Raw genomic sequence first — 23,799 nt, forward strand, 5'->3', positions numbered from 1 at the left:
TCCTGCTTGTATAATAATACAAATTTAAAAACAAATATTGTCAAAAGTACTCATGCAGCTGTACCACTGTAAAATGGTTGATGCGCATAACCAACGGAACAAACATATTATACAATGTCGGATGTATTATGATATGGAAAAAAAGCAGACATTCATGAAATGGGTAAAGTTGAACACACTTTTTCAGTGTTTATCTACCCGTTGACCGCGAGGTGTCTCTACTCTCACAATGCATTATTTTTTCCAAAGAAAGTTAACGTGCTGAATGATAGCATACATAATATTGGTAAACGGGCTGTTGGTGGCAGAAATAGGTGTGGACATACTCGCACTTTTAAAATAGAAAAGCATAATCTACTACAGTTATGATAATGATTATCATTACTGGAACTAGTAGCTGTATATCATGCACGCACGCACGCACACAAACAAACGCGCGCGCGCGGCACGCACGCACACACACACACACACACACACACACACACACACACACACACACACACACACACACACACACACACATGAAACAGGAAAATGGAATCATACATATGTTAATTAATATTAAAAATCAGTCAGGTATGTAACTAACCCAACAAAATGTTGACACGGGAGGTTTGTTAAAGACACACTCGATGGGTGATGTGATTTGGGTGCGCGAGCGTTTCGTTTCTGACTCCCGCCATGTATTTGGTGCTGCAGTACTCACGTGAGACCGAGGGAGGCGCTGTGCCCCCAGCCTTCACACAGTCAGCACTGACTGAGCTGAACGGACAGAGAGCTTTGTGCCGAAAACTAAACCCAACCTGTGTCAGACTAATGAATTAAAACGGCCCACTTGAGAGGTAAATACAAACGAGGGGCCGCTTGGCAAATATTCTACTGTTGTAGTCGTAGTTGTATATTTTAAAATTGATTAATTTTGCATTGGTTAGGGTGTTAAAAATCATCTGTGGGGGCAAGTTGTTGGTGAGAGAGGAGGGCTCAGGGCGACGGTAGCAGCCCTTCTTCGCCAGTAAACTAGCGGCAGTACGGAGCGATGCGTCGAAGTTGAAAAAAGACAGTAACAAGTATATAAGCTTGATTTTTAAACTTCACAAAGTAGTTGCACTTGTTGTAAACCACTGGAACTGACCACGAGCGCGGGTGTTTTAGGCAGTGATGATAGGATACTTCACTTCCTCTGTGAGTGTCTGTCTGTAGCTGGAGATGTGATGGGGACCTCACTAGTTTGCGGCCTATCAGCTAGCAAAGCAGGCTAACCAGTTGGCTAGCACAGCTAACAAGTATTAGCCGCTCGCTGCTAGCATCACTTCCTTCCCGCAAAATGCTAGCCACTTGCCAATGAATGTTTGCACTGCAACTAGCTAGCTAGCTAATTTGATAACCTGTGTGACAGTAGCCATACGCCGGGTGATTTCGTGTTGTTTTGTAGTGTTTTCCCAAAAACTTAGTAGTTGACATAGCTTTAAGCTTAACGGAATAGCAGCTGAGCTTGTTTCTCTGGCGATTCCATGTTTGGTGGGACATTTACGGAAAATATGGAGCTTATGTTTAGCCGGGGTATTTTAGCATGTGAGCTAACGATATGTACAATGTTGTTTTAATGTCGGCTTTCTGTTTGAAAAGTTGTCTGGACTAGAATATCGTTAAACACGCAGGTACGGTGTTGTCAATTTTAGCGGGTACCGTTTATGATTGGCAAATGACAATGGTGCTTAAAACGAGGTTTTGGTAAGTGCGGTAGCATGGTTGTGTTGAACTTTTGTTTTCTGACCCATAGAGGCCAGTAGAAGACCGTGTGGACCATACCGTAAACAGGCATGGAGTTCCCGCAACAGCAGAAACCGGCGGCGGACGGAAAGATCATCTATCCTCCCGGAGTAAAGGAGATTACGGACAAAATCAGCAACGATGAAATGGTCAAACGGTTAAAGGTATGTTGATGGGGTCTCTTGCTGTCGGAAAACATGTTTTTTGCGAGCCCTGACATGATTTTTCAGTGTCCAGCCCCTGGCAAAATGCCATAACCCTCATAACTTTGTATTCTACAGTATGTTGGGCTAAGACTAAGTCAAAAGAGGCCCTCCATCTCTTATCTGTTTTTTTCTTGTCGAGATTTTTGAGACTGTGAACAAACAACACTCAAAGTCATGAAATACTAGAGTTTTATGATGTTTTTAACTTGAATGGAACATGATAGAGGAGATATTTTTCAGACTTTCTTCAAGTTTAGCAGTTAATTTTATTCTCTTACGACTGGAACAATTGGGATGATAAATATTACACATAAAAGCTGTGATTACTGCAAGGAGCAAAACCATGGATTAAACACATTAAACATTTTTTCACAGAAAGACACCTGCAGTTCAGGTGGTGTTCTGTAGGGATTCAGAGCTTTTTCACCAAACAATGCTGCAATGAGAGCGGTGAGAGTTAACCAGAGTCGCAGATTTAGTTGATAATTATTTGTAGGTAAACCCAACAAACGACCACTTTTCACGTTGTCATTTGTTATGTAAATATTGATTACAAACACTTACAATATGGGAGTTCAACCATCTCACAATGCATCTTGCTTTCCACCCGTGCCCTTCCCCCAAATATCAAACCTTCAGCAGTTTCAAAGTTGGTACTTATGTTTACTCAGATCTTATGACTCTTCTTAATCACATTAGATTGTTTACTCCAGTAATACTGAAATGGTTTCCTGACATCCCAGAACTGTTTATAGAGTAGCATTAAGACCATAAAGTACAACAACCCCTAGCCTTGGCAAGCAGGACAACTGTGCTGAATGGCAAGTTGTTGACCGTGCAAGACAGATGTTTACAGATCCATTTAACCTCAGCTGTATACTGCTGCGAGTTCGGGAGGCTGACACTAATTGCATATGCGTTAAGCTAATTGATGGAAGAGAGTGAAGATTTGTTTTGGTCTTCCGGCAGCGCAATTAGCCAGTTGGCAGTTTATCTTATATGGTTGATATTCTTGCTATTTAGTCACATTCATAGACTGTCAGCCACTGTCATAATGCGTCATTCTGTAGTTTGTACTAAAAGGAGAGTACATATTGCATCAGGTCACAGTTTTCATTTAGTGTCCCCATACAAAGTAGTACTCATACTAATAGTATTACTCATTTTTTAACAGACAAAAACATAGCTTGCATTTGTATTTATAAGCTTAAATTGAATACTGTATCTTACTACGGCCTGTTTTGTAGAATCAATGCCCTTTTTACTTTATTTATATATATATATATTATTTTTCTTTGTTGTCCCACCCTGCCCTGCCCATGTGTTGGTATTGTGCTTATATTTCATGCAATAAGTTTCGTAGGAGTTTTTTTAATTGAATTTAAAGTTTTACTGTGACTCAGTGTTTTTGTCTTGTCTATCCTCTTGAACATAGTTGTATACTTTTTGCGACTGCAGAACTTTTAAAAAGTTGCCAACGAGCTGAGTTAGCAAGGTATTAAAGACTAAATCAATATACTACAAGTATTTCATCTTGTTATACATTATAAGTAAACTTAATAACTTTAGATGGGTGTCTTTGTGTACAGAGACGGCGCGTTTGCTTGATTAGCCATTTATTTCTCGGAGGGGAAAAGCGATCATTCAGGAATAGTTCAACATTTTCAAAAACCCTTTGCTCTGGCTGAGAGTTAGATAAGGGGATCGATGCCGCTCATGTCTGAATGCAGATACTGTACAAAGCTACAGGCGGCAGCCGTTTGGAGTCTTTCCATCGCCCTGAGGTTGCCAGGCAACCAGTGGAGACTTTTGAAAGTGACTGCGCCCGGCCAAGAAATAACGCCCTGTGTAACCCCTCTGTAAACTCACGACTTGTCATGTTTCCCCTTTTGGTCTTTGCATGATTTAAAGATTAAAAATAATCATTAGTGTTAATTAGCGAACCAGAGGTAGGTCGTATTTTGGAACCTTTGGTTTACCCCAATTGTAAGTCTCTGTGCTAAGACTGGCTACTGACTGTAGCTTCATATTGCCACACAGAGTTGATAGTATAGTTGATAAGTATTTTTTAAGAATCTCTAGCTGTGTGGGTATGTATGTGCTTCACACATTTAAGGAACCGCTCATCTGGTCTACTTCATCTGGTCTACTGGCGGGTATTTTGCCTGAGAACAAAGTGTAGAATGTGGTGCAATTTGGCCAGATGGTGGTATTCTAACAAAGACCTCAATGTTTGAGCCGGTAGGTTTCGAATCTCGAGTCTCATTATTTTTTCCCACCTGGATTTTGTAGTTCCAGACTAATCTATTCTTGTCGAGATTGATTTTTTTTTATTAGATTTTTTGCTATTTTGAATTGTGTCAATCTTCTATAATATTTGAGCAATTGTCGGCAGATACTGATATCTGGGCTTTGGATATATTCTTGATATTATATTTTTATATATATTGATATTTCTATGCTGATTTGTACGTCTCACTGTGTGGAAGGGACATTGTGAATCAAAATGTAACAAAGATATACATATACATGTTCTGTGTTCTTGGTTATTAAGATGATGCTTTCCAATACCAGATTAGCTCATTGTCATCAATACCCAAACTAGCTGGACCAATACCAGAATCGGGCTCGGTGCGTTTCTAATTGTCACCAAATTTGCTACTGAACATCTCTGGACCAAGGCTTTTGTGTTCCATTCAGTTTTCCTCAAAGTTATGTCCTGAACGCCTTTTGCTATTGCAACCACATCTGGTGGACGTGTAGATATGGGGTCTGACAGAGCGAGAGAGAGAATCCTTCCTTTCATGGCCAGTCTGTATGTATGTATGTATGTATGTATGACCGCCCTTTGCATATTTCTAGAACCAGGTGCATGCATTAATACTGCGGGTCTGCAAGTAGCAGTTCATGGGGTCAAGCTATCGGCTTGTTCCCCACAGGCAAGTGCTCCAAACGGCCACTGCACGGCCACTGCACTCGTTTCTATCCTGCTTTTGTTCGTTTTCAGCTTTTATGGGAACTTCACAATTGTTGTGCAGAACAACAACAAAAATTGATAAAAAAGGAAAGTCTCCCCTTTTGTGTCCATCAGCTTACTCAAAGCCGCAACTAGTGACTTCAAACGTTCGCTCTGTAGGGCCGACGCTGCCGCGGGACATGCCGCTCACAAATCACTCCAATAAACGGCAAGCGCTTCCTCTGCATCTCGGCAGTAGTAGCATTATCAGATGCAGAATTTAACTGCACAATAGCTGCTGCTAGTATAAACAAAAAGTTCAGCAATGCCTTTAATCTGGTATCCATGTTGAAATGACCTCTGGTAGTCAAGCGATTATTACAGCTGTTTGTTTTTCTTCTGGCGACATGGCAAATCAGGGAAGAACAGGTCGTATCCGCTAAGACACAGTCAATTAGCAGCGCAGGTGTCTCCGTCATTTATTAAAGCCCCCCGGTTGGTTTCCCCGTCCACGCGACGAGGCAACACTGGGCTTTTCAAAGTAACACGCCATCGGTAGCCTCTTTTAAACTCCTTCGTTTTTGAGAGTAGTGTGGACGCTCAGTGCTTTAGGTAACGACAATTGAATAGAATAAAGGCCAGTTTGAGTAATGGATCGGTGAGTTTGAAGGTTTACCATAAACCAAAACTCTGCACAGCGCTGCATGCCGTGAGGAAGAAATGCTGGAAAGTTTCCAACAACAGCTTGAGCCGCTGTGCCGTTGATCACCAGGTAAACGGGAGAATTGCCCCATTCATTTTCCAAAGTAATGAACCAGGAATGTGCGCTTACGCGTATTTGATTGGCTAATGAGCTGCTTTGACAAATGACATCACTGTGCATTTCAGTAAAAGTTGAGCCAGGCTGTACTTTGTTGGCCAGACTACACTGTGCTGTTTCACAAATGAATGGGGGACCTAGACCTGAGTGTTTTTAAAATATTCTTTATGAAGTGCTAATGTCTGCGTGAACAGTCGAAGGGGACGAGACCGTGGCTAACCCGTTTTGAAAGACATCGGGGGGGGGGGGGTTCTGCTCACATTAATTAATAGGACTCAAATTGTGGCTTCGTTTCAGATCAACATTGAGCAGAAACAACAAAGCTGTCGTGAGGCTCTCAGACACATTACATCAGCAGCCATTTGAAATTGTGTCACATACATTTTTCGCACAAACAGATTCTGTCCAAATAAACAACAATAAATTGAAAGTGTAGAGGAGCGCGCATACTCCACAGCTGAAATCAGCCCACACACTTGTCTGTGTAGAGAGCCTTCCCTGGCTGGGTTGTGAGAATGACGCTGTGCGTGTGTGTGTTCGTGTGGGAGTGATCGTAGTGCTCTGCAGTCTGCTGGAGCTGTTGGCCCATCCCCCACCCTGCCCGCCTGTATAGTGAGCTGCTCTGCCTCTCTCATATAACAGGCTCACTCTTATCACTCTTGGAGAGAAGGGATAGTTTAAAGCATGGTGTCCTAGTGCCGCTCCATAAGAACTCATAAGATTGGTGCAGACCAGCTTTTGACACCGCAATGTTCACACTTAACCCAGAGAACATCTAAAAAAAGATATTGATGGATATTTCCTGTCATTCACCCAACATTCAACACATTTTTAATAAGAATAAATGGGTTTAGGATCTGAGATATGCTTTTTGTATTTTGATGATTTAATTTTCTAAAGTCAGACTTTCTATCTCTAACGAGGGGGATTTGATTCTCATGTTTTGTTCTCCCTATAGATACTTAAGCGTTTAACTCCAACTCGTCATTGAATTCATTAACTCTTAAATCATAAAGGGTCACGTGTGCTCTTAATCTCTACTTGGCTTTAGGCTCATTTAGCTCTTAGTTTTTCGGTTGTCTGGTCGCCCAAATACTGCTCTCATCTTAACCCTCACATGAAACCAGATGCAGCTGTTTCCAGCAAACAAGCTCTGACAGGCCAAGTGACTTGTAACTCAGACGGATTATAAACTGCACTGGGAAATTGCTTCACCCTCTCTACTCGTCAGTACTTACAAATCGTGCCCAACTTCCTTGAGGTTCCTTCCTCGTTTGCTCGGTCACTGTCAAACTACCAGTCCATTTAAACCATGGGTGGGGCATATATATTCCTTTTGCTGTTTATTGTGTATGGGGAAAGGTCTTTATGGGCCAGCAGCCAGAGTCATGTGATATGCAACACCGGCTTTGGCCATTATATTAATGTTCAGAATTGCTTTGTGTGCCAGCATGCTATATAAATGAAGTTACTGACTCACAACCAGCATCATTTGTAGCGACGTAACAATTGTAATTTTCTTGGCCTAGTTCTGACTTCTGACCATGGCAGGGTTCATACGGTCATGGAAAACCTGGAAAAGTTATGTCATTTTAAAAGGATCATTGTCAGGCCTGGAAAAGTCATTGGAAAAATAAAATCCCAAAAGTTTTGGAAAAGTCATGTAAATGTTTTATATTCATGTGTTCATGTCGTTAATTTACAGTGAGTTTGAAATAATTCTCATCTATATACATTTTTATTCTTTTAATTAAACTATTGTCTCTTTTATTCATTTGTATCATTTAAGGTTTACTGTATGCTTTGGAATCCTCATTGTTAGTTTAAATACTACATTTTATCACTTTTTACTGTTTACACACAGATTTCACAAATGTTTGGTCATGGAAATTTGGTTAAAAATCATCAAAGTCATGGAAATCCATTGGTCACAATGTGCATGAACCCTAACATGGACTGTAGATAAGAAGTGGACGTGGTCACTGTGACTTAACCCATTAGTTAATGAACTACGGTTTTAAAGCCTCAAGTTCGGCATTTCGGCCATCGCCATCTTGTTTCTTTGCATCCAGTAAGCGGAAGTGACCACGATTGCAGAGGATTGACACAAAGGCACCATATACTGCTCTGGAAGCAGTAGAGATCTGTTACTAATATAGATAATAACTAATGTAGCTACTCCCTAAAAGCCTTTTTGTGCCTTTTTCTCTCATGGAAGTTACAGGATCTTCTTGTTGTTAAAACCTTGTTTTCAAGCTTGTTCCTTCATTGAACGACTTTATGAACGACTTTCAGCTATTACTATTTGCTACACTGAGCCCAACTTCATGATGTGTGGCTGCGCTGTGTGCCGGAGCTGCCACTGTGTGCGCCTGCTGTGTTGTGTGTAGATACTTCACTCCGTGAAGGCTATTGCGCTATATAATGCCACACAAAGCACTACAGGCAACCATCAAACTAAGCTGTGATTCGGGCTGTAATTTCCTAATGCAGAACGATCGTTTCCCCTCTTATCCTCACATGCCGCTCTGTCTCACAGATGGTGGTGAAGACCTACATGGACATGGACCAAGACTCCGAGGAGGAAAAGCAGCAGTATCTCGGCCTGGCGCTCCACCTCGCCTCAGAGTTCTTCCTCAGGAACCCCAACAAAGACGTCAGGCTACTGGTGGCCTGCTGCCTGGCAGACATCTTCAGGATCTATGCCCCCGAGGCCCCCTACACCTCCCACGACAAACTCAAGGTTGGGCACTAACCCTGGATAGATGTATGAAATCGTCTTTCAAGGGACTAATCACCCTTATCAAGGGAGTAGTTTTCAAAAGCAACCCAAGCTTTTATTTAGTTACGAACTAACACGAAAATCAGGGAAATAAATTAAAAGACAATTCCATGACGGTATAAAATAGCGTTGCATATCTAAACTTAATAAGTCTAGCAAAGTCCTAACTGCCTCCCTTAAGTCATTCGTGTTAAACTCATTCAAGCTCATGTTTTGTCAATCCCATTAAGCCATGAACTGCAGTTCCTTAAGTGACCACTCAAGACAGGCAAAGGGACTTAATAAAAATTTTAAAAAAAATAAGAAAGGGTATAGAGAAAAAAAAGGAAGCCTGGACTATATGTTGACATAAAGAGACAATGATACGTTTGCAGCAGAATTACCACATCAAAGTACCATCTATATCTCAGTATGTCCTGTAATTTCCAATGTTACCACTGTTTGTCACTGCTTTGGCTCGTCCAATGTGGTGTTTTTGAGAGCACTCACCAAAATTGACATGAAAAACAGCAACAAACTCAAAAGTGTTTTCCTGTCTCGTCTCCAGGACATCTTCCTGTTCATCACCAGACAGCTCAAGGGACTGGAAGACACTAAGAGCCCTCAGTTCAACAGATACTTCTACCTGCTGGAGGTAAGGCGCTGATGTAGAAAACCACAAGGGGGCTAATCTCGTGTGTTCTGCTAACTGCAGCTCACAGGACAGTTCATTAAGCAGCTGATGAAGGACTAACACGTCTGTATATGTTTTTCTAGAATCTGGCGTGGGTGAAGTCGTACAACATATGCTTTGAGCTGGAGGACTGTAACGAGATCTTCATCCAGCTCTTCAAAACGCTCTTCTCTGTCATCAAGTAAGGCCTTTTGTTGTTGTTGTTGTTGTTGCTTCTCCATATCATTGTTTGTCAGACATTTTTTCTTATTCAGTCTCACCGGTCACCCTTGAATCTGCCTCGCATGTAGATCAGCTCCATTACGAATACCTTTCTAATATGTGTTGTTTTACCTTGAAACTGGCAGACCGATGTATACCGAGAGACGCATTCACTCATTTATTCATTATAGTTTCAACTTTTCTTTCATATCCATCTTTCCCCCACAGTAACAGCCATAATCAGAAGGTGCAGATGCACATGATCGACCTGATGAGCTCCATCATCATGGAGGGCGATGGAGTCACACAGGAGCTGCTGGACACCATCCTCATCAACCTCATCCCCGCACACAAGGTGGGACACGCATGTATTAATTAGTTATAATGCCATTTATTTGTATTGATTGTGTATGATTCAGAATGATGTCTAGATATAATTATGTGACCAAGTTGTCAGTTCAAATACAGAATCTGGAAAAAAAATGTATTCATCTTATCTTTTAGAATTTGTCAGTCCGTGAGCCTCTTATACTTTCTAAACCTCTGACGCTGTGTGTATCAGGAAGTGTTTTAGTGAGATGTTTCCATCAAACTAATCAGTGTTCAACTGTCCTGGAACAGAATCTCAACAAGCAAGCGTATGACCTTGCTAAGACTCTGCTGAAGAGGACCGTCCAGACCATTGAGACGTGCATCGCGAACGTGAGTAGCGGCCTCGCTTAACGAGCGAACGCTTTTCTCGCACTCATGTCTGTACCGGCAGCACATCTTTTTTTGTAATTAAGTATTTATCTGACGCAGTGTTCTTGTTCCCCTTCCTCAGTTCTTCAATCAGGTTTTAGTGATGGGCAAATCATCAGTCAGCGACCTGTCGGAGCACGTCTTTGACCTCATCCAGGAACTGTTTGCCATCGACCCAATGCTGCTTACCTCTGTCATGCCACAGCTGGAATTCAAACTTAAGGTTAATACAACGATAAACACACACAGTCAAAAGGATGAGCATACATCTGCCCACCACAGGTGTCTTGGTTCTTTGTATAGTGTAACATAAAATGTGTGTGTGTGTGTGTGTGTGTGTATAACTGTTTTAGCAACATAACACTTTTAAGAGCAGACCTAATCCATCCTGTAGCTGCACTCGCTTATCGACGAAGTAACAGCCTGGCATACACAAAGAGGCCCATCACTATTCTGAGTTTTTGTTTTAGAAATGTATAGCTTTTGTGTTTACACAGACTTAAAACAAATAAGGATATGTATCAGTTTGGGGACGTTTTCCTGATTCTGTCAAAGCTCCTCAGCTCTGTATGCTCACAGGCTGCAGGTTTTGCAGGATCAAAGACAAACTGCTGCACAGTTGACAGTTTGCCCTGTTTTATTTGCATTAGGAGAGTGAGTAGAGTGAGAGTAAAATAAATATTTGTTTGAAAAAGAGACCCGAAAAAGGGCACTTTTGCATTTGTTTCCACATGTTCTTTGTGATTGCAGAGCAACGACGGCGAGGAGCGTCTGGCTGTTGTTCGGTTGCTCGCAAAGTTGTTTGGGGCCAAAGACTCAGAGCTGGCATCGCAGAACAGGCCGCTGTGGCAGTGCTTCTTAGGACGGTGAGTTAAATGAACACATACACACACACACACGGCTTTAACCTGAACTCCTTGTTATATTTTTCAAACGTTGGTAAACTCAGGAGTCTCGTTTCCTCAGTAGGTCACCAGCTGGCTCGCCCACTCTTTCAAAAGACGATGCTCAATTCAGGTGATTTCATGACGTAAAACTGATGTTTTCTTCCTCCAGGTTCAATGACATCCATGTTCCCGTCCGGCTAGAGTGTGTTAAGTTTGCCAGCCACTGCCTCATGAACCACCCAGACCTGGCCAGAGACCTGACAGGTGTGTTTATGTTCCCCGACTCGCCTTTGTCTTCTTCCTCCTCTTAATTCAGTAATTTTCATCACATGGCGCTGTGGCTTTCTCTTCATTCAGAGTATTTGAAGGTGCGTTCACACGACCCAGAAGAAGCCATCCGTCACGATGTCATCGTCACCATCATCAACGCCGGGAAGAAGGACCTCAACCTGGTCAATGACCAGCTGTTGGGCTTTGTACGAGAGAGGACCTTAGACAAAAGGGTGAGACAAATGTGCACTCTCGAGTGGTGCCGAAGATTTGACATTCAAAGTTAAGCAGTATTTGCTTATGACTAAGGTTTTATTTTCCCTTTTATACTTATAAAATGTAAAATTGACTTTGCTCATCTGCATTTAAACCGTTCCTACCTGATCTGTTGTTTTTCTTCCCTCCTTCTATAGTGGCGTGTGCGTAAGGAGGCCATGATGGGCCTCGCCCAGCTTTTTAAAAAGTACTGTCTGCACCACGAGGCCGGGAAGGAGTCCGCCCTGAAGATCAGCTGGATCAAAGACAAACTGCTGCACATCTACTATCAGAACAGCATTGACGACAAGTGAGCATATTACCCACCGCCATGTAGTTTTCCATAGACAGTAACAGCAATGCCGTTTTGGACGTTTCCAACCTTAAGAAGCAGCCTAAACTTTCAGGCGATACAAGGTCACACCAAGAATGCTGCGTTCCAGTTTATCAGTGCAGTGAATTTATTGTCCTGTTCGTTCTTCTTGTTTTCACTTAATTCACGGTGGAAACTCTCCCCCTCTCTTTAGGTTATTAGTGGAGAAGATCTTTGCTCAGTACATGGTCCCTCACAGTCTTGACACGGAGGAGAAGATGAAGTGTCTGTACTACCTGTATGCCTGCCTGGACACAAACGCTGTCAAGTCAGTAAAACATACACGCTTTCCTCCTACACATGATTACCTCTTCTTACTTACGCATTCTATAAACACTTAAAGAAAAAAATGCAAACCAGCATCTACAAACACTAATAGTGTAACATGTATATATCAGAAGGTCTGCACATTGATGATAACCCCCTGCTCTTCTGTCACATCTCACCTGTTTCTCCTCTCTTGGTGCATTCTTTGCTCCAGGGCCCTGAATGAGATGTGGAAGTGTCAGAACATGCTCAGAAGCCTCGTCAAAGAGCTGCTTGACCTCCACAAGCTGCCAGTGGTGTGTTGACATGCTTTTACACACAGAGCTGACCACCTCCCCCGTGTCTTTTGATGCAAAACTTATCTGACACTTTCCTCTCACTCTTTCTTTTCCCCCCGCTAGTCCGAGCCCAATAACACGGCCATGTTCGGGAAGCTGATGAGTATAGCCAGTAAGTTGGAAACCACAAATGCGTCCAGTGTGCTTTTCAATCCGTACACTGTCGTCACATCTTCCAGGTGGTCGAGGTTCATTTCGTTTTAATGTGACGTGTCTTTGTGATTTTCAGAGAATCTGCCAGACGCTGGAAAAGCCCAGGACTTCATGAAGAAGTTTAATCAGGTTCTGGGCGAAGACGAGAAGCTCCGAGTCCAGCTGGAGATGCTCATCAGCCCCACGTGCTCCTGCAAACAGGCGGAGATCTGTGTGGTGAGAGGAATACATAATTCTGCTTCAGCGTTCACAAATCACTACCTATGGTAGCTTCATATCCCTAAAGAGCATGTTGTTATTTATTGGGGCATTTTCAAGAAAGATGGACACGCCGTTAGTTACTGAAACTGGTTTGTTTCAAGATGCAACCACTTAAAGGAGAAGGGATACTTATCCAAGCACAGCATTAAACAACATCTAATCAATACTTGATCCTTAGTTTACTATAACAGAGCAAAGTAGTTCTTTCAACTAAATAATATGAATCAGTTAATCACATTGTCGTTAAAGACCACCAGATCAACAGTGGAGTAAATATAAAACAAATAGGACCACACGTTTTTGTTTTTTTTAAAAAAAGGAACATTTTGTCTGGTTATCCAAGATTTGGTCAGACAAACCTGGGCGTAAATGTGCACGCAGATGCAGCTATATTAGCACGAATCATGGATGATTGTGTTTTACGGTGTTCAATGTGCAGAGGGAGATCACCCGGAAGTTGACGTTCCCCAAACAGCCCACCAACCCGTTCCTGGAGATGGTCAAGTTCCTGCTGGAGCGCATCGCCCCCGTCCACATCGACTCTGAAGCCATCAGGTCAGAAAGACGCCCCAAATTGAGTCATTTTTATTTGTTTACGTTTCACAACAACAACAAATATAGGAACGTGTTCAAGTCAAGTCTACAGTTAGAAGAAGGAATTTAAATCCTGTAAATCGCACAAAAAGATGCAGGCCAGCACTTCCTATCTCTGTGATACGGATCTCCATGTAACTATCTGGGTCTCTGTCATTGTGTAACACCACGAACAGGCTTTCCTCATTCACTGAGACACCTAGTGGTGGTGAGAGGAACACACGGGCCTCAGGCAGGGAAACGGGTTTAACCCCTTCTGCTTCATGGAAAAACACCATAAGAAAGACAAACGCATGTACTAAACCGACTTGTAGTGCTTACCCACAGATAATATTGTGAGCATTTTCGCACATTATATTTATCTTCAGTAACCGGGTTGGGATTTCTGCAAAGAGGAAATCCTGTTTTTGAAATGTATTTTTTTGAGCGCCACAAACGGTGTCATAGTCCCGTAACATGGCAGAGAAGACGGGCACCTCTACTGCCGATGTCTCCACAACTAAGTAACTCTCACCAAAACAATATAGGTTAATATATAGCACTAGACGTAAAGAGGGGAAAATGTGTATTTTGGTGGGGTTTTTTCGGAAGGATTTCTGCCTGTTTAATTCTTGCTATTTGTCCTAAAATATCCGAACAAATATCGTTAGTGTGTCCTGTTAATCCCATTTAGATAATTGGAATGGATTCTTTTTTGGGTTTATTTTAGTGCTCTGGTGAAGCTGCTGAACAAGTCCATTGAGGGCACAGCGGACGACGACGAGGAGGGCGTTACCCCCGACGCCGCCATCCGGTCCGGCCTGGAGCTCCTCAAGGTACTCGACATGGACGTACCGTGATGGACAACAGTTTGTCAAACGTGTCAAATTGGTCATTAGTAGTGAAACAGTGGCTTTAACTTTGAAAATACTGCACAAACAAAGCCAACAAAGTAAATCCTGCCTGCTCTCTTTCCAGGTCTTATCGTTCACGCACCCCACAGCGTTCCACTCGGCAGAAACCTACGAGTCTCTGCTGCAGTGTTTGAAGATGGAGGACGAGAAGGTGGCGGAGGCAGCCATCCAGATATTTAGGAACACGGGGCAGAAAATCGAGACGGAGCTCCAACAAATACGATCGTAAGAGAAAAATTACGTCATACTCGGAGCGGTCAACATTTTTGCTGGACAGTAGTCTGAAGGAAGGGTCCACACTTTTATTAGCCGCGCACCGTTAGTACATTTTCCTAATATCTGTTCGGTCCAACAGGACTCTGATTCCCGTCCTGCATCAGAAAGCCAAGCGGGGAACGCCTCACCAGGCCAAGCAGGCCGTCCACTGCATCCACGCCATCTTCAACAACAAGGAAGTGCAACTGGCACAGATTTTTGAGGTAGGGGGGGGATGCACCTTGTATTACAAATAGACAACGGTTCAGTGTGATTTTATTCATTTTAACTTGCATTGGTGATCATTTTCTCGTCTCCCGTTGACCCTTCTTGTGCGTGATCTTTTTTTTTCTTTCGTCCCTGCACCCTCAGCCTCTGTCACGCAGTCTGAACGCAGACGTCCCGGAGCAGCTCATCACTCCCCTCGTGTCCCTGGGCCACATCTCCATGCTGGCCCCAGATCAGTTCGCTTCGCCAATGAAGTCCATCGTGGCCAACTTCATTGTCAAGGACTTGCTCATGAATGACCGGGTGTGTGGATATAAGCGAGTGGACGGTTGCTCACGTGTTCTTTTTTTACACAGTTTTACAACAATTCCACTGAATCCTGTTTTTATAAAAATACAACAAAAAATACAACGCACTCAGCTCAGAAAAGATGGTGACTGTGATGTGCCTTTATGTCTGCAGTCGGTGGGAAACAAGAATGGGAAGCTGTGGACCACTGACGAGGAAGTTTCACCTGAGGTCCTAGCTAAAGTAAGAGGATAACGCCTCTTTGGCATTTCATTTCATGTTAAATTAGATTGTTCTCATTGTAACTCGCACAAACACAGCTTCAGCTTCTCCCCTCGAGACGGAGGTATGTTGTACCACAGTGCAGAACAAAGCGCTATGAAGCCACCTTTGTTCCAGCAGCCATAACACATGTGAACAAATTATAATTATAACAGCACTGATCTGGAGTACATTTATCATGTTTGGCAGTTTGTGGTAATGTATGTCAAGATGGATGCCTTGTTTTTCTACTGCTTTTAGACTTTAGTCTTCGAGGCTTGTGGAATAAAACCGGAAAGCTGTGTTTTGAAAGATTCTGAGACCTCACTTTGCCTCATCAATGGTGCTCCGCCTGTTCCCCTACAGGTGCAAGCCATCAAGCTGCTAGTGCGCTGGTTACTAGGAATGAAGAACAACCAATCCAAGTCGGCGAACTCAACCCTCCGCCTGCTGTCAGCCATGCTGGTCAGCGAGGGCGACCTCACAGAGCAGAAGAAGATCAGGTGACTCGATGGGCTCAAAAGTAGAGCTGTTGGAGGGACTGAGATGTAGCCGGGTGGCAGGAGGGGAATCATTTATTACAGAGTCAGAGGTAAATTAAATAGCTTTTCTTTGTTAACATTCTTCCTCTTTTGTTATTTCTTTCTCCTCACAGCAAGTCAGACATGTCCCGTCTGAGGCTGGCTGCAGGTGGAGCCATCATGAAGTTAGCCCAGGAGCCCTGTTACCACGACATCATCACACCCGAACAGTTTCAGCTCTGCGGCCTCGTTATCAACGTCAGTCTCAACTTTTTACGTTGCCCCTTTTTAAAGGCCTCTTTAGCAGAAGACATTTTGGCATGTGACCGTGTGGGAAGCCCGGGTCGAAATGATCAAATCATTTGTTGGCTGAATTCCTATGAGCAGCAACGTCCTGGTTCCTAGACTGGAGACATTCTTATCATTCGTACTTTCCCCCCACGACAAAGTCAGACTGTCTGTGTTTTGACTCGCACAATGGTTCGGTCTCATTAGTCTCTCCCGGTCATTCTGCTCTACTCAATTGTGTGATTGAGTTGTGACGTGAGTCTGTTCCCTCCGTCGTACAGGACGAGTGCTACCAGGTTCGTCAGATCTTCGCTCAGAAGTTGCACCTGGCTCTTGTCAAACTGGTTCTTCCCCTGGAATACCTCGCCGTCTTTGCCCTGTGCGCCAAGGACCCGGTCAAGGAGCGCCGTGCGCACGCCCGACAGTGCCTCCTCAAAAACATCTCTGTCCGGAGGGAGTTCATCAAACAAAACCCAATCGCTCAGGGTCAGTATGGATGTTCTAATGTGCTCTGTGATTACACACTACTGCTGTTTTTTTTTTATACCACTTTTCACTGTGCGCTAGATTAAACATCAGTTGAAAGGTCACACGAGCCACGGTTCCTTACAAATCTAGCACAAGGCTCAACCGCAAACCTGAAAATGTGCAAAAACGAATGCAAGTGAATGGCCATTTCGAGTCAACGCTCTTGTGCAAATACTGGGAGTAGGATGGAAATAGAGCAGCGGTCCCCAACCTTTTTTGTGCCACGGATTGGTTTCGTGTCAGACAAAATTTGCACGGACCGGCCTTCACGGTGTGGGCGATAAATACGATGTAATAAAATGATACAACCGGCAAGAAGCGATTATAAAGTGCTTAAAGATACAACTCACCATTAGGCCGAATTAGTGGGAGCCCTGAGCTGGTTTCTCTGCTACGAGCCGGTCCCGTCTCGGTGTGACGGGAGAAAACGTCACCCGACGTGTGTTTATGTCGTGTTAACTCGGTAAATTAGAACTTCATGTGCAGTCTGGTGCTTAATTTAAACCCGCTTCACAAAGACAGGGTGTTGAAAATGGAGGAAGGGTTTTCAGAGCTTTTTTTTTGGTGATCTCAAGGATGCTCTGCCTTGATTTTATTCCAGAACACCAAGTTGAAACAGACTTTTAAGTTTCATTTTTGGGGTAACTATCGCGCAACATGTGTCAAGAGGTTACGTCTGAGGTTACGCGCAGACGGATGTATCCGGTCTTTTTTCAAAATAAAACTTTTTTCTGACGTGAGTATTTATTTTTTTCATTCATTCTTTCTCTGCGGCCCGGTAGCAAGGGATCCACGGACTGGTACCGGGACGCGGCCTAGAGTTTGGGGACCACTGGTATAGGTGACATCCGTGTGTGGTACAAGATTGTGGGCGCCGTAAAACCAATGCTGAAGAACGGCGTACAACACCAAACCTCAAACGAACGTAGACGACGTAGAAACCTTAATAGAAATGTGGCATTCAAGTTTATGTCATGTATACTTATTTCAGGAAGGCCACCGTCTCCTCTTCGCCTCACACAGATGGGACGTTTTTATCTGCTGCTATTCATTTTTGTCATTTATTAAGTCTTTTTTGTTTTCAATGCACTCTGTTGCATTTAGTTTTTAATCACAACACCAACTTTAATGCAATATTTAGTTTTTCTTCTATTTTTTGCATCAAACCAGATGGATGGAAACCCTTTTACAGACGTTAACATTTATTGTTGTTTTTTCTTCCCACAGATAAAATGGTCTCCCTCCTTCCCGAGTACGTCGTTCCCTTTATGATCCACTTGCTGGCCCACGACCCAGACTTCACAAAACCACATGAATATGAACAGCTCAAAGATATTAAAGAGTGAGTGCGGACGTACTATATTGGCTTCATGAATGCAGCTGAGAATATGCACGGAGTCTTGACTCATAGGTCTGTTAAGATATCAGTGGTGATGTTCATGGTGCTTCTTTGCGTAGGTGTCTGTGGTTCATGTTGGAAGTGCTGATGACCAAGAATGAGAACAACAGTCATGCGTTTCTAAGGAAGATGGTAGAGAACATCAAACAGACCAAAGACGCACAGTGTCCCGATGATGTAAAAGCCAACGAGGTACGTTGGCACGCTTAGCCAATAACGACAAAGAACAGCAGAAATAATCGCACACAAAAGGAAAAAAAGTAAATCATTACAATTCTGCCGTGATGTCTTGCTAGCATCTCTTGAAACCCAAAAACGTTTTATTTGTTTATAAACATTAAGCTTTTTGTAGCCATTGTCTTCAGGAAAACAAGCCGGTTGCCCATAATGTTTTTAAATCCATAAGATCATCACGGGGGAAGTTCTGTTCACGGGAAGGCAGACTTTGTAGAAGCTGAGAAGCAAAATACTAATATTTTAGAACTCTGTGGGCCGATTCACCCAATTATCAAACAATCCTAACTGTGTGTCTCGTGTTGCCTTGGTTACAGAAGCTGTATATTGTCTGTGATGTCGCTCTCTTCGTTATCGCCAACAAGAGCACAGCGTGTCATCTGGACTCTCCAAAAGACCCCGTCATACCCTCCAAGTTCTTCATCATACAGGACAAGGCAATGCGCGCACACACACACACACACACACACACACACACACACACACACACACACACACACACACACACACACACACACACACACACACACACACACACACACACACACACAGTATTCACGCAACAAATGTCAAGTCACATCACTCGTCTTAACACAATGCATGCAGAGGGGTTTGTGTCTGTACATGTGTATCAGTAGATGGCAGCAATGCAACATTAATGGATGCTGCAGAGAGAAGCGTGTGCAACCAGCTGCAAGTACAGAGAGAAACAGCTGTGTGAAATTAATATTACAGAAAATGTATTAAACTCGCAGCAAGTAGGCTGCAGTCCGATTCCCATTCACCACGTTGTTAACGATGTATCTTTTTTTTTTAGATTCCTCAGAATAGTTTTTTTTTTTAACTCTTTGCCTCCACAAGTTGCTGGTCGGTTGCTGCTCCGTGCGCACAAGAGGACATGTTTTAGCTGGTTTCTTAATCACTTAAAAAGTAGAAACCAGACAACTGTATGAAATGACGTCACAGCTACTAAATCAAAAAGGTGGTAGGCTTGTAAAAGACGTCCTCTTTTTTTAATTATAAAAAGTCACTCTGAGCAATAACTTCAGGAACATGAGACGTAAACAGGATCGGAGCTCGGCTACGTAGCACAAAACACAGACGCAGAGTCACTTCATTCTCTTCTTAAGTCGACACTATCAAACAATAGTTGTTTGCTTCTATATTAATGCTCTGAATATGGTATAGAGAAACTTTAAGAATGACTTCCATCTGTTCAGTGGTAGATAAATAGGCATACTGTTCAGACTTAAAGAAAAGTTGTGAGCTTTGTGCGGCAGCAGCTCATGCTAATCAAAGTTTTCTGCCGGGATTTATTTCCACAGGACTTCAAAAACGATAAAGAGTATCTGTCGACAGAGATGAGACAAATGCTGCTTTCTGGAAAGGTAAGAGCAGTCACGAACACTCAGTCATCCACATCAAAGTTAATAATGCTTTATACTGTGTAGTTTAATTTGAAGGAAGGGCAGAGGTGCAGAATACATGACTCTGTAAACACATCTTTAGCAGTTAATATTTAGCCGTAAAGAAAAAGATTTGTCACGTTATCACCAGTTCAGAAGCATCTGTATTTTTATATTTATCTCCTCAGGAGTAAAATGCTCGAGTCGTCAGCCCTTGTAGAATTAATTTAAAGAAGATACACATGTAGTAGCCGAGAGAGATCTCACAGATTTGAGCCCTGACGATTATGTCGTGTGTAAAACAAATAAGCTATGAAATACCAGTCTAATACCATTAGCCCCCTCCCTTTTTTCACTCAGCCTAAACCAGCCCCAGTGTTGGGAGCTGTGAACAAGCCTCTGACGGTACCAGGGAGGAGGATCTTCACCAAGACCGCCTCAGACACGGCCAGTAACCCCAGCACCAACTCCTCCCTCCTGAGCTCCTCGGCTGTCAACAAGAACAGGTACAGACGCCCCCCAACTCCCGCCCACACACACACACAAACACACAGAATTTCATCAACTTTTCAAACGTGTCTTGCAGTAACAGCAACGCCGCCACTGAGTCCTCAGAGAGCCGAGCGCAGGAAAACAACGAGAACCCAGTCAGCAAAAACGAAGAGGCGAGTAAGGTGAGTGCAGCGGGGACACCCTCGCGTCCGCCCCAAGTACGCTACCCGGTTATCTTGACCAAGCGGTCCCCGCCATCTCTCCCCCCCCTCATCTCAGGACGCGCCAAGTCAGAACGTGACCCCCGACGACGAGACGGAGGCGTCGCCCGTCAAGCGGCGCGGCCGCCCGCCCAAATCCACCGCGGCCGCCCCGGCCGAAAAAGAGGTAGCGGCGGCGCCGACCGGAGGCGGAGCGGGCAGGGGCAGGAAGAGGGCGGCCGACCCCAACGCCAACCCATCAGCAGAGTCGATCAACATCAAGATGTCGAAACAGCAGCAGCAGAACGACGAAGGGACGAAGCGACAGATCGACTTGCAGAGGTGAGAGGCAGAGAAGGACATCAAGGAAGAGGGGGAAGGAGGGCAGGGGGGCAGAAAGTGACTTAAAATGGAGTTAACCGTAGTAACTTAGCGTATCGTAGCTTTGGCAGATACAATGGTGAATTATAGGAAATTGACTTTCTTTCTCTTCAGGTATTTGAGCAATGTGAACGAGAGAAAGTGTGAGCCTGGAGAGGACACAGAGAGAGCTGTAGGGACAGGGGCCTTTCTTCTGGGCAGCGAGGGAGACTCCGAGGTAGAGCTGGAGTCCAGCCCAGAGGGCGCTCTCTGTGGCAGGAAGGACACGGGGAGACGCCAGAGCAGCCGGGCAGCCCGGTCCGACGCATGTAGCCAGGGAGATACCAAATCTACGAGGAGGGGAGAACCCGACATTGGGCTGGCAGTGAGTTGGTTTAGTCCAGGGATATCTTAACACGCCGTTCATTTTACCTCTGGTCTATACAGGTTAGGCTACCTCAACCAATGGCACACTAGCGATACGTGTGCACGTTGAAGTGCCCCTTCATCTGCATGACATCTTTCACAGCCACTGGCAGTTGCACGGCCTGTTGTTCACTGCAGTTTGATTGACCAGTACTCGTTGCCTTTTTAAAAAGTTGCAGACCCCTGCTCCGGACTGTTTAAGTGTGTCCTGGTCACGCTGTCTTAAAAAAAAAAATACAATAAAATCCTGGGGAGTTATACAAGTAACCTGTTCATTGGACAATTTTGGCGATTTTCACCCTGCATCATCAGGACCCATGTGGGGAAATCAAATTCTGGGGATTTATATTGCTGATTTTATTTATTGTTGTTTTGCGCTACAAAGTAAAACACGGTTTAAAATCATTATTAGACAACAAATTGAGCTCATGTCATGAATACAGGTCGAGCGCGCCCTAGAGGACCGGAGTGAACATGAGCACGATGATTCAGGGCTCATTACTGAGGGTTTGCTGCCATATTTTAATGAACTGATAAAATACACAGTCGGACTTAAATTGTGCCCGTTAATTTGCACAAATAGGTTGCGTACATGTCTTTATACCAATCAATAACATCGCTTCCTGAATAGATTTAATGTCTATTATATGCGGAATTTTACCATGATTTTAAAAGCGAAAACTACTCTCAGCCAGGTGAAAAGATGGGCGGCGACTGACTCTAAACTTTGTTGTCTTTCAGGTAAAGAGGAGACAAGCGAAGGTGAAACCAAGACTGTAGAGAATCGGGCCAGACTCTTCCTCATACCTCCCCAGCCCTGCGTACACGCTCCTCTGACTCTAAAGCTTTCCTGGACATATTATGGACCTTTCTTAAAACACACATGTACACACACAGACAGACACACAAACCACTGACATCCTAGAAGGTTTTAAATACCTTATAGTCAATTGAAGCTCATTGTATGTAGGTCTTACTAAAAAAAAAAAAAAAAAACATGTTATTTTTTTGCCTTTGTGTTTGTTGCTCTTTGCTTCTTTTGTGGAGCCATTTTTAAGAAAAACAAAAACAGGATGGACATTTTACAAACGTTTTAATCTGGTTATGATCGTTGCTTATTAAATTCCCTGGGGAAAAAAAACAAATACCTCCTACTGTATGTCTCCTGACCTCTTCCTCATTGTGTCTGTTGAACAATATTTTCATTTTGAGTTTTTTCTGAAACTGTTGTATTTTGTAAATACCCACAACTTTTGCAGTTTTGCATATCCAAGACAAATAGAAACATCACAGCATACGTTTTGTGCATTTAAGAGATGTTCCAACACCAAATTTTTATAAACTTTGGTATGTTTTGGTTTCTTAAGCTTGGTTATAGCATCACAAGGCCCGGTAGAAACCCCTCTAACACTTTTTTTTTTTTTTTTAGAGGCCTTTTGATTTATTCCCGGTGTGTCCATGGACTAATACACGCGGTCAAAGCTCTGGAGACGGTGCTAATCGGGGCCGCGGCATTGAGCTGGGGTTAAATGAACCTTTAGTTAGTTGATTTTTTTTTACAGCTGAAGTATAAAGCCGTACTTCACCTCAGAATGCATAAGTGATATATTACTATAAAAATATGTGTTCAGGTTTTTGTTCATCTTTTACAATGAAATATTTTTTTGTACGATTGTCAAGTTATTTGCTGCGTAGCGCCAACTGTTGAGCATCCAGTGAGTGGAAACCTCTCGGGTTGTGTTGACAACTTATTTTTTAATGTAGTTAAAGTATGCCTATTCTCATGACCATATTTAACTTTTTTTTTCTTTTTCAGAAAATAAAAAAACCCAATCGTTTTTTTAGGTGTTACCAGTGCTTTTGTATTGTCTATGGAACAGCAGGTATATTCGAAGCCAAAAGACTCGACAAGAACCAAACTTTTCTTCTTTTTTTTAATCAAAGAAACATGACACTGTCACAATAAATAACCATGCTTTTTATACTGCTGATGCTCGCTTCCAAGGAAACGAGAGGACAGTCTCGAAACCAAAAGGAGAAACTGAGATGCGACAGCCCAATTTTGTTTTATGCGTCATCATCGTGCAATATTGGACGTGGTGAGGAAGACGGGGAGGGGAGGCAGGGGCCCTCTTCCTTGTATCTATGTATGTCCTTTTATTTTTCTTACAAAATATAGATCCAGCCATCAATGGTGCACTCTAGTGATAACGAGACAGCTCTGGACTATTTACAAGTCAGGGAGATAGAGTACGCCCCTTTTTTTTGATGGGGAGTGGGGCTGGAAACTGTCTTCACAGTGAAGGGGGAGCAGGACAACTCCATGTAGTACTGCAATATGCCACCGTGTTGGTGGGAAAGATGGGAGTTTTTTTAATTTTTTTTTTAAAAGGCTGTGTGAGGATTTGTCGACACCCCACTTCCCCAACGTTTCTTTCCAGTCCGTGTACCACAAATCAAAAATGTCTGAATA

The 23,799-nt window shown here is 43.3% G+C and overlaps 1 protein-coding gene across 5 annotated transcripts; it reads left to right on the forward strand.

Moving 5' to 3' along the window:
* Positions 1 to 140: 140 nt before the first annotated feature.
* On the forward strand, positions 141 to 23,703 carry pds5a (PDS5 cohesin associated factor A). Of its 5 annotated transcripts, none has more exons than XM_068592004.1 (34): positions 141 to 163; positions 1,781 to 1,934; positions 8,292 to 8,495; positions 9,082 to 9,168; positions 9,291 to 9,388; positions 9,637 to 9,763; positions 10,030 to 10,110; positions 10,232 to 10,372; positions 10,900 to 11,015; positions 11,206 to 11,300; positions 11,394 to 11,539; positions 11,720 to 11,871; positions 12,089 to 12,202; positions 12,416 to 12,497; positions 12,603 to 12,651; positions 12,769 to 12,908; positions 13,393 to 13,508; positions 14,257 to 14,362; positions 14,505 to 14,665; positions 14,796 to 14,919; positions 15,068 to 15,226; positions 15,386 to 15,454; positions 15,839 to 15,975; positions 16,128 to 16,251; positions 16,563 to 16,767; positions 18,037 to 18,151; positions 18,268 to 18,400; positions 18,760 to 18,879; positions 19,768 to 19,830; positions 20,209 to 20,354; positions 20,435 to 20,522; positions 20,620 to 20,882; positions 21,012 to 21,285; positions 22,068 to 23,703. In XM_068592004.1, the coding sequence occupies exons 2-34, from the start codon at positions 1,821 to 1,823 to the stop codon at positions 22,104 to 22,106; spliced, it is 4,188 nt and encodes a 1,395-aa protein (XP_068448105.1). In that variant the 5' UTR covers positions 141 to 163; positions 1,781 to 1,820; the 3' UTR covers positions 22,107 to 23,703. The 5 variants fall into 5 exon arrangements, with proteins under 5 accessions (XP_068448105.1, XP_068448103.1, XP_068448106.1 ...); XM_068592002.1 differs by lacking the exon at positions 141 to 163 and adding an exon at positions 723 to 842; XM_068592005.1 differs by lacking the exon at positions 141 to 163 and adding an exon at positions 723 to 842 and having other exon boundaries at positions 21,036 to 21,285.
* Positions 23,704 to 23,799: the final 96 nt, after the last annotated feature.

The sequence above is a fragment of the Clinocottus analis genome, unplaced genomic scaffold, assembly GCF_023055335.1.
Source record: "Clinocottus analis isolate CAN_PGR_092001 unplaced genomic scaffold, fCliAna1.0.p SCAF_26, whole genome shotgun sequence".
Classification (NCBI taxonomy): Eukaryota; Metazoa; Chordata; class Actinopteri; order Perciformes; family Cottidae; genus Clinocottus; species Clinocottus analis.

Coding starts and splice junctions, on each gene's coding strand:
- pds5a (XM_068592004.1), top strand. CDS start 1,821: ATGGAGTTCCCGCAACAGCAGAAACCGGCGGCGGACGGAAAGATCATC. Junction 9,389..9,636: donor ACGCTCTTCTCTGTCATCAA/GTAAGGCCTTTT, acceptor TTTCCCCCACAG/TAACAGCCATAATCAGAAGG. Junction 10,111..10,231: donor TTGAGACGTGCATCGCGAAC/GTGAGTAGCGGC, acceptor CCCCTTCCTCAG/TTCTTCAATCAGGTTTTAGT.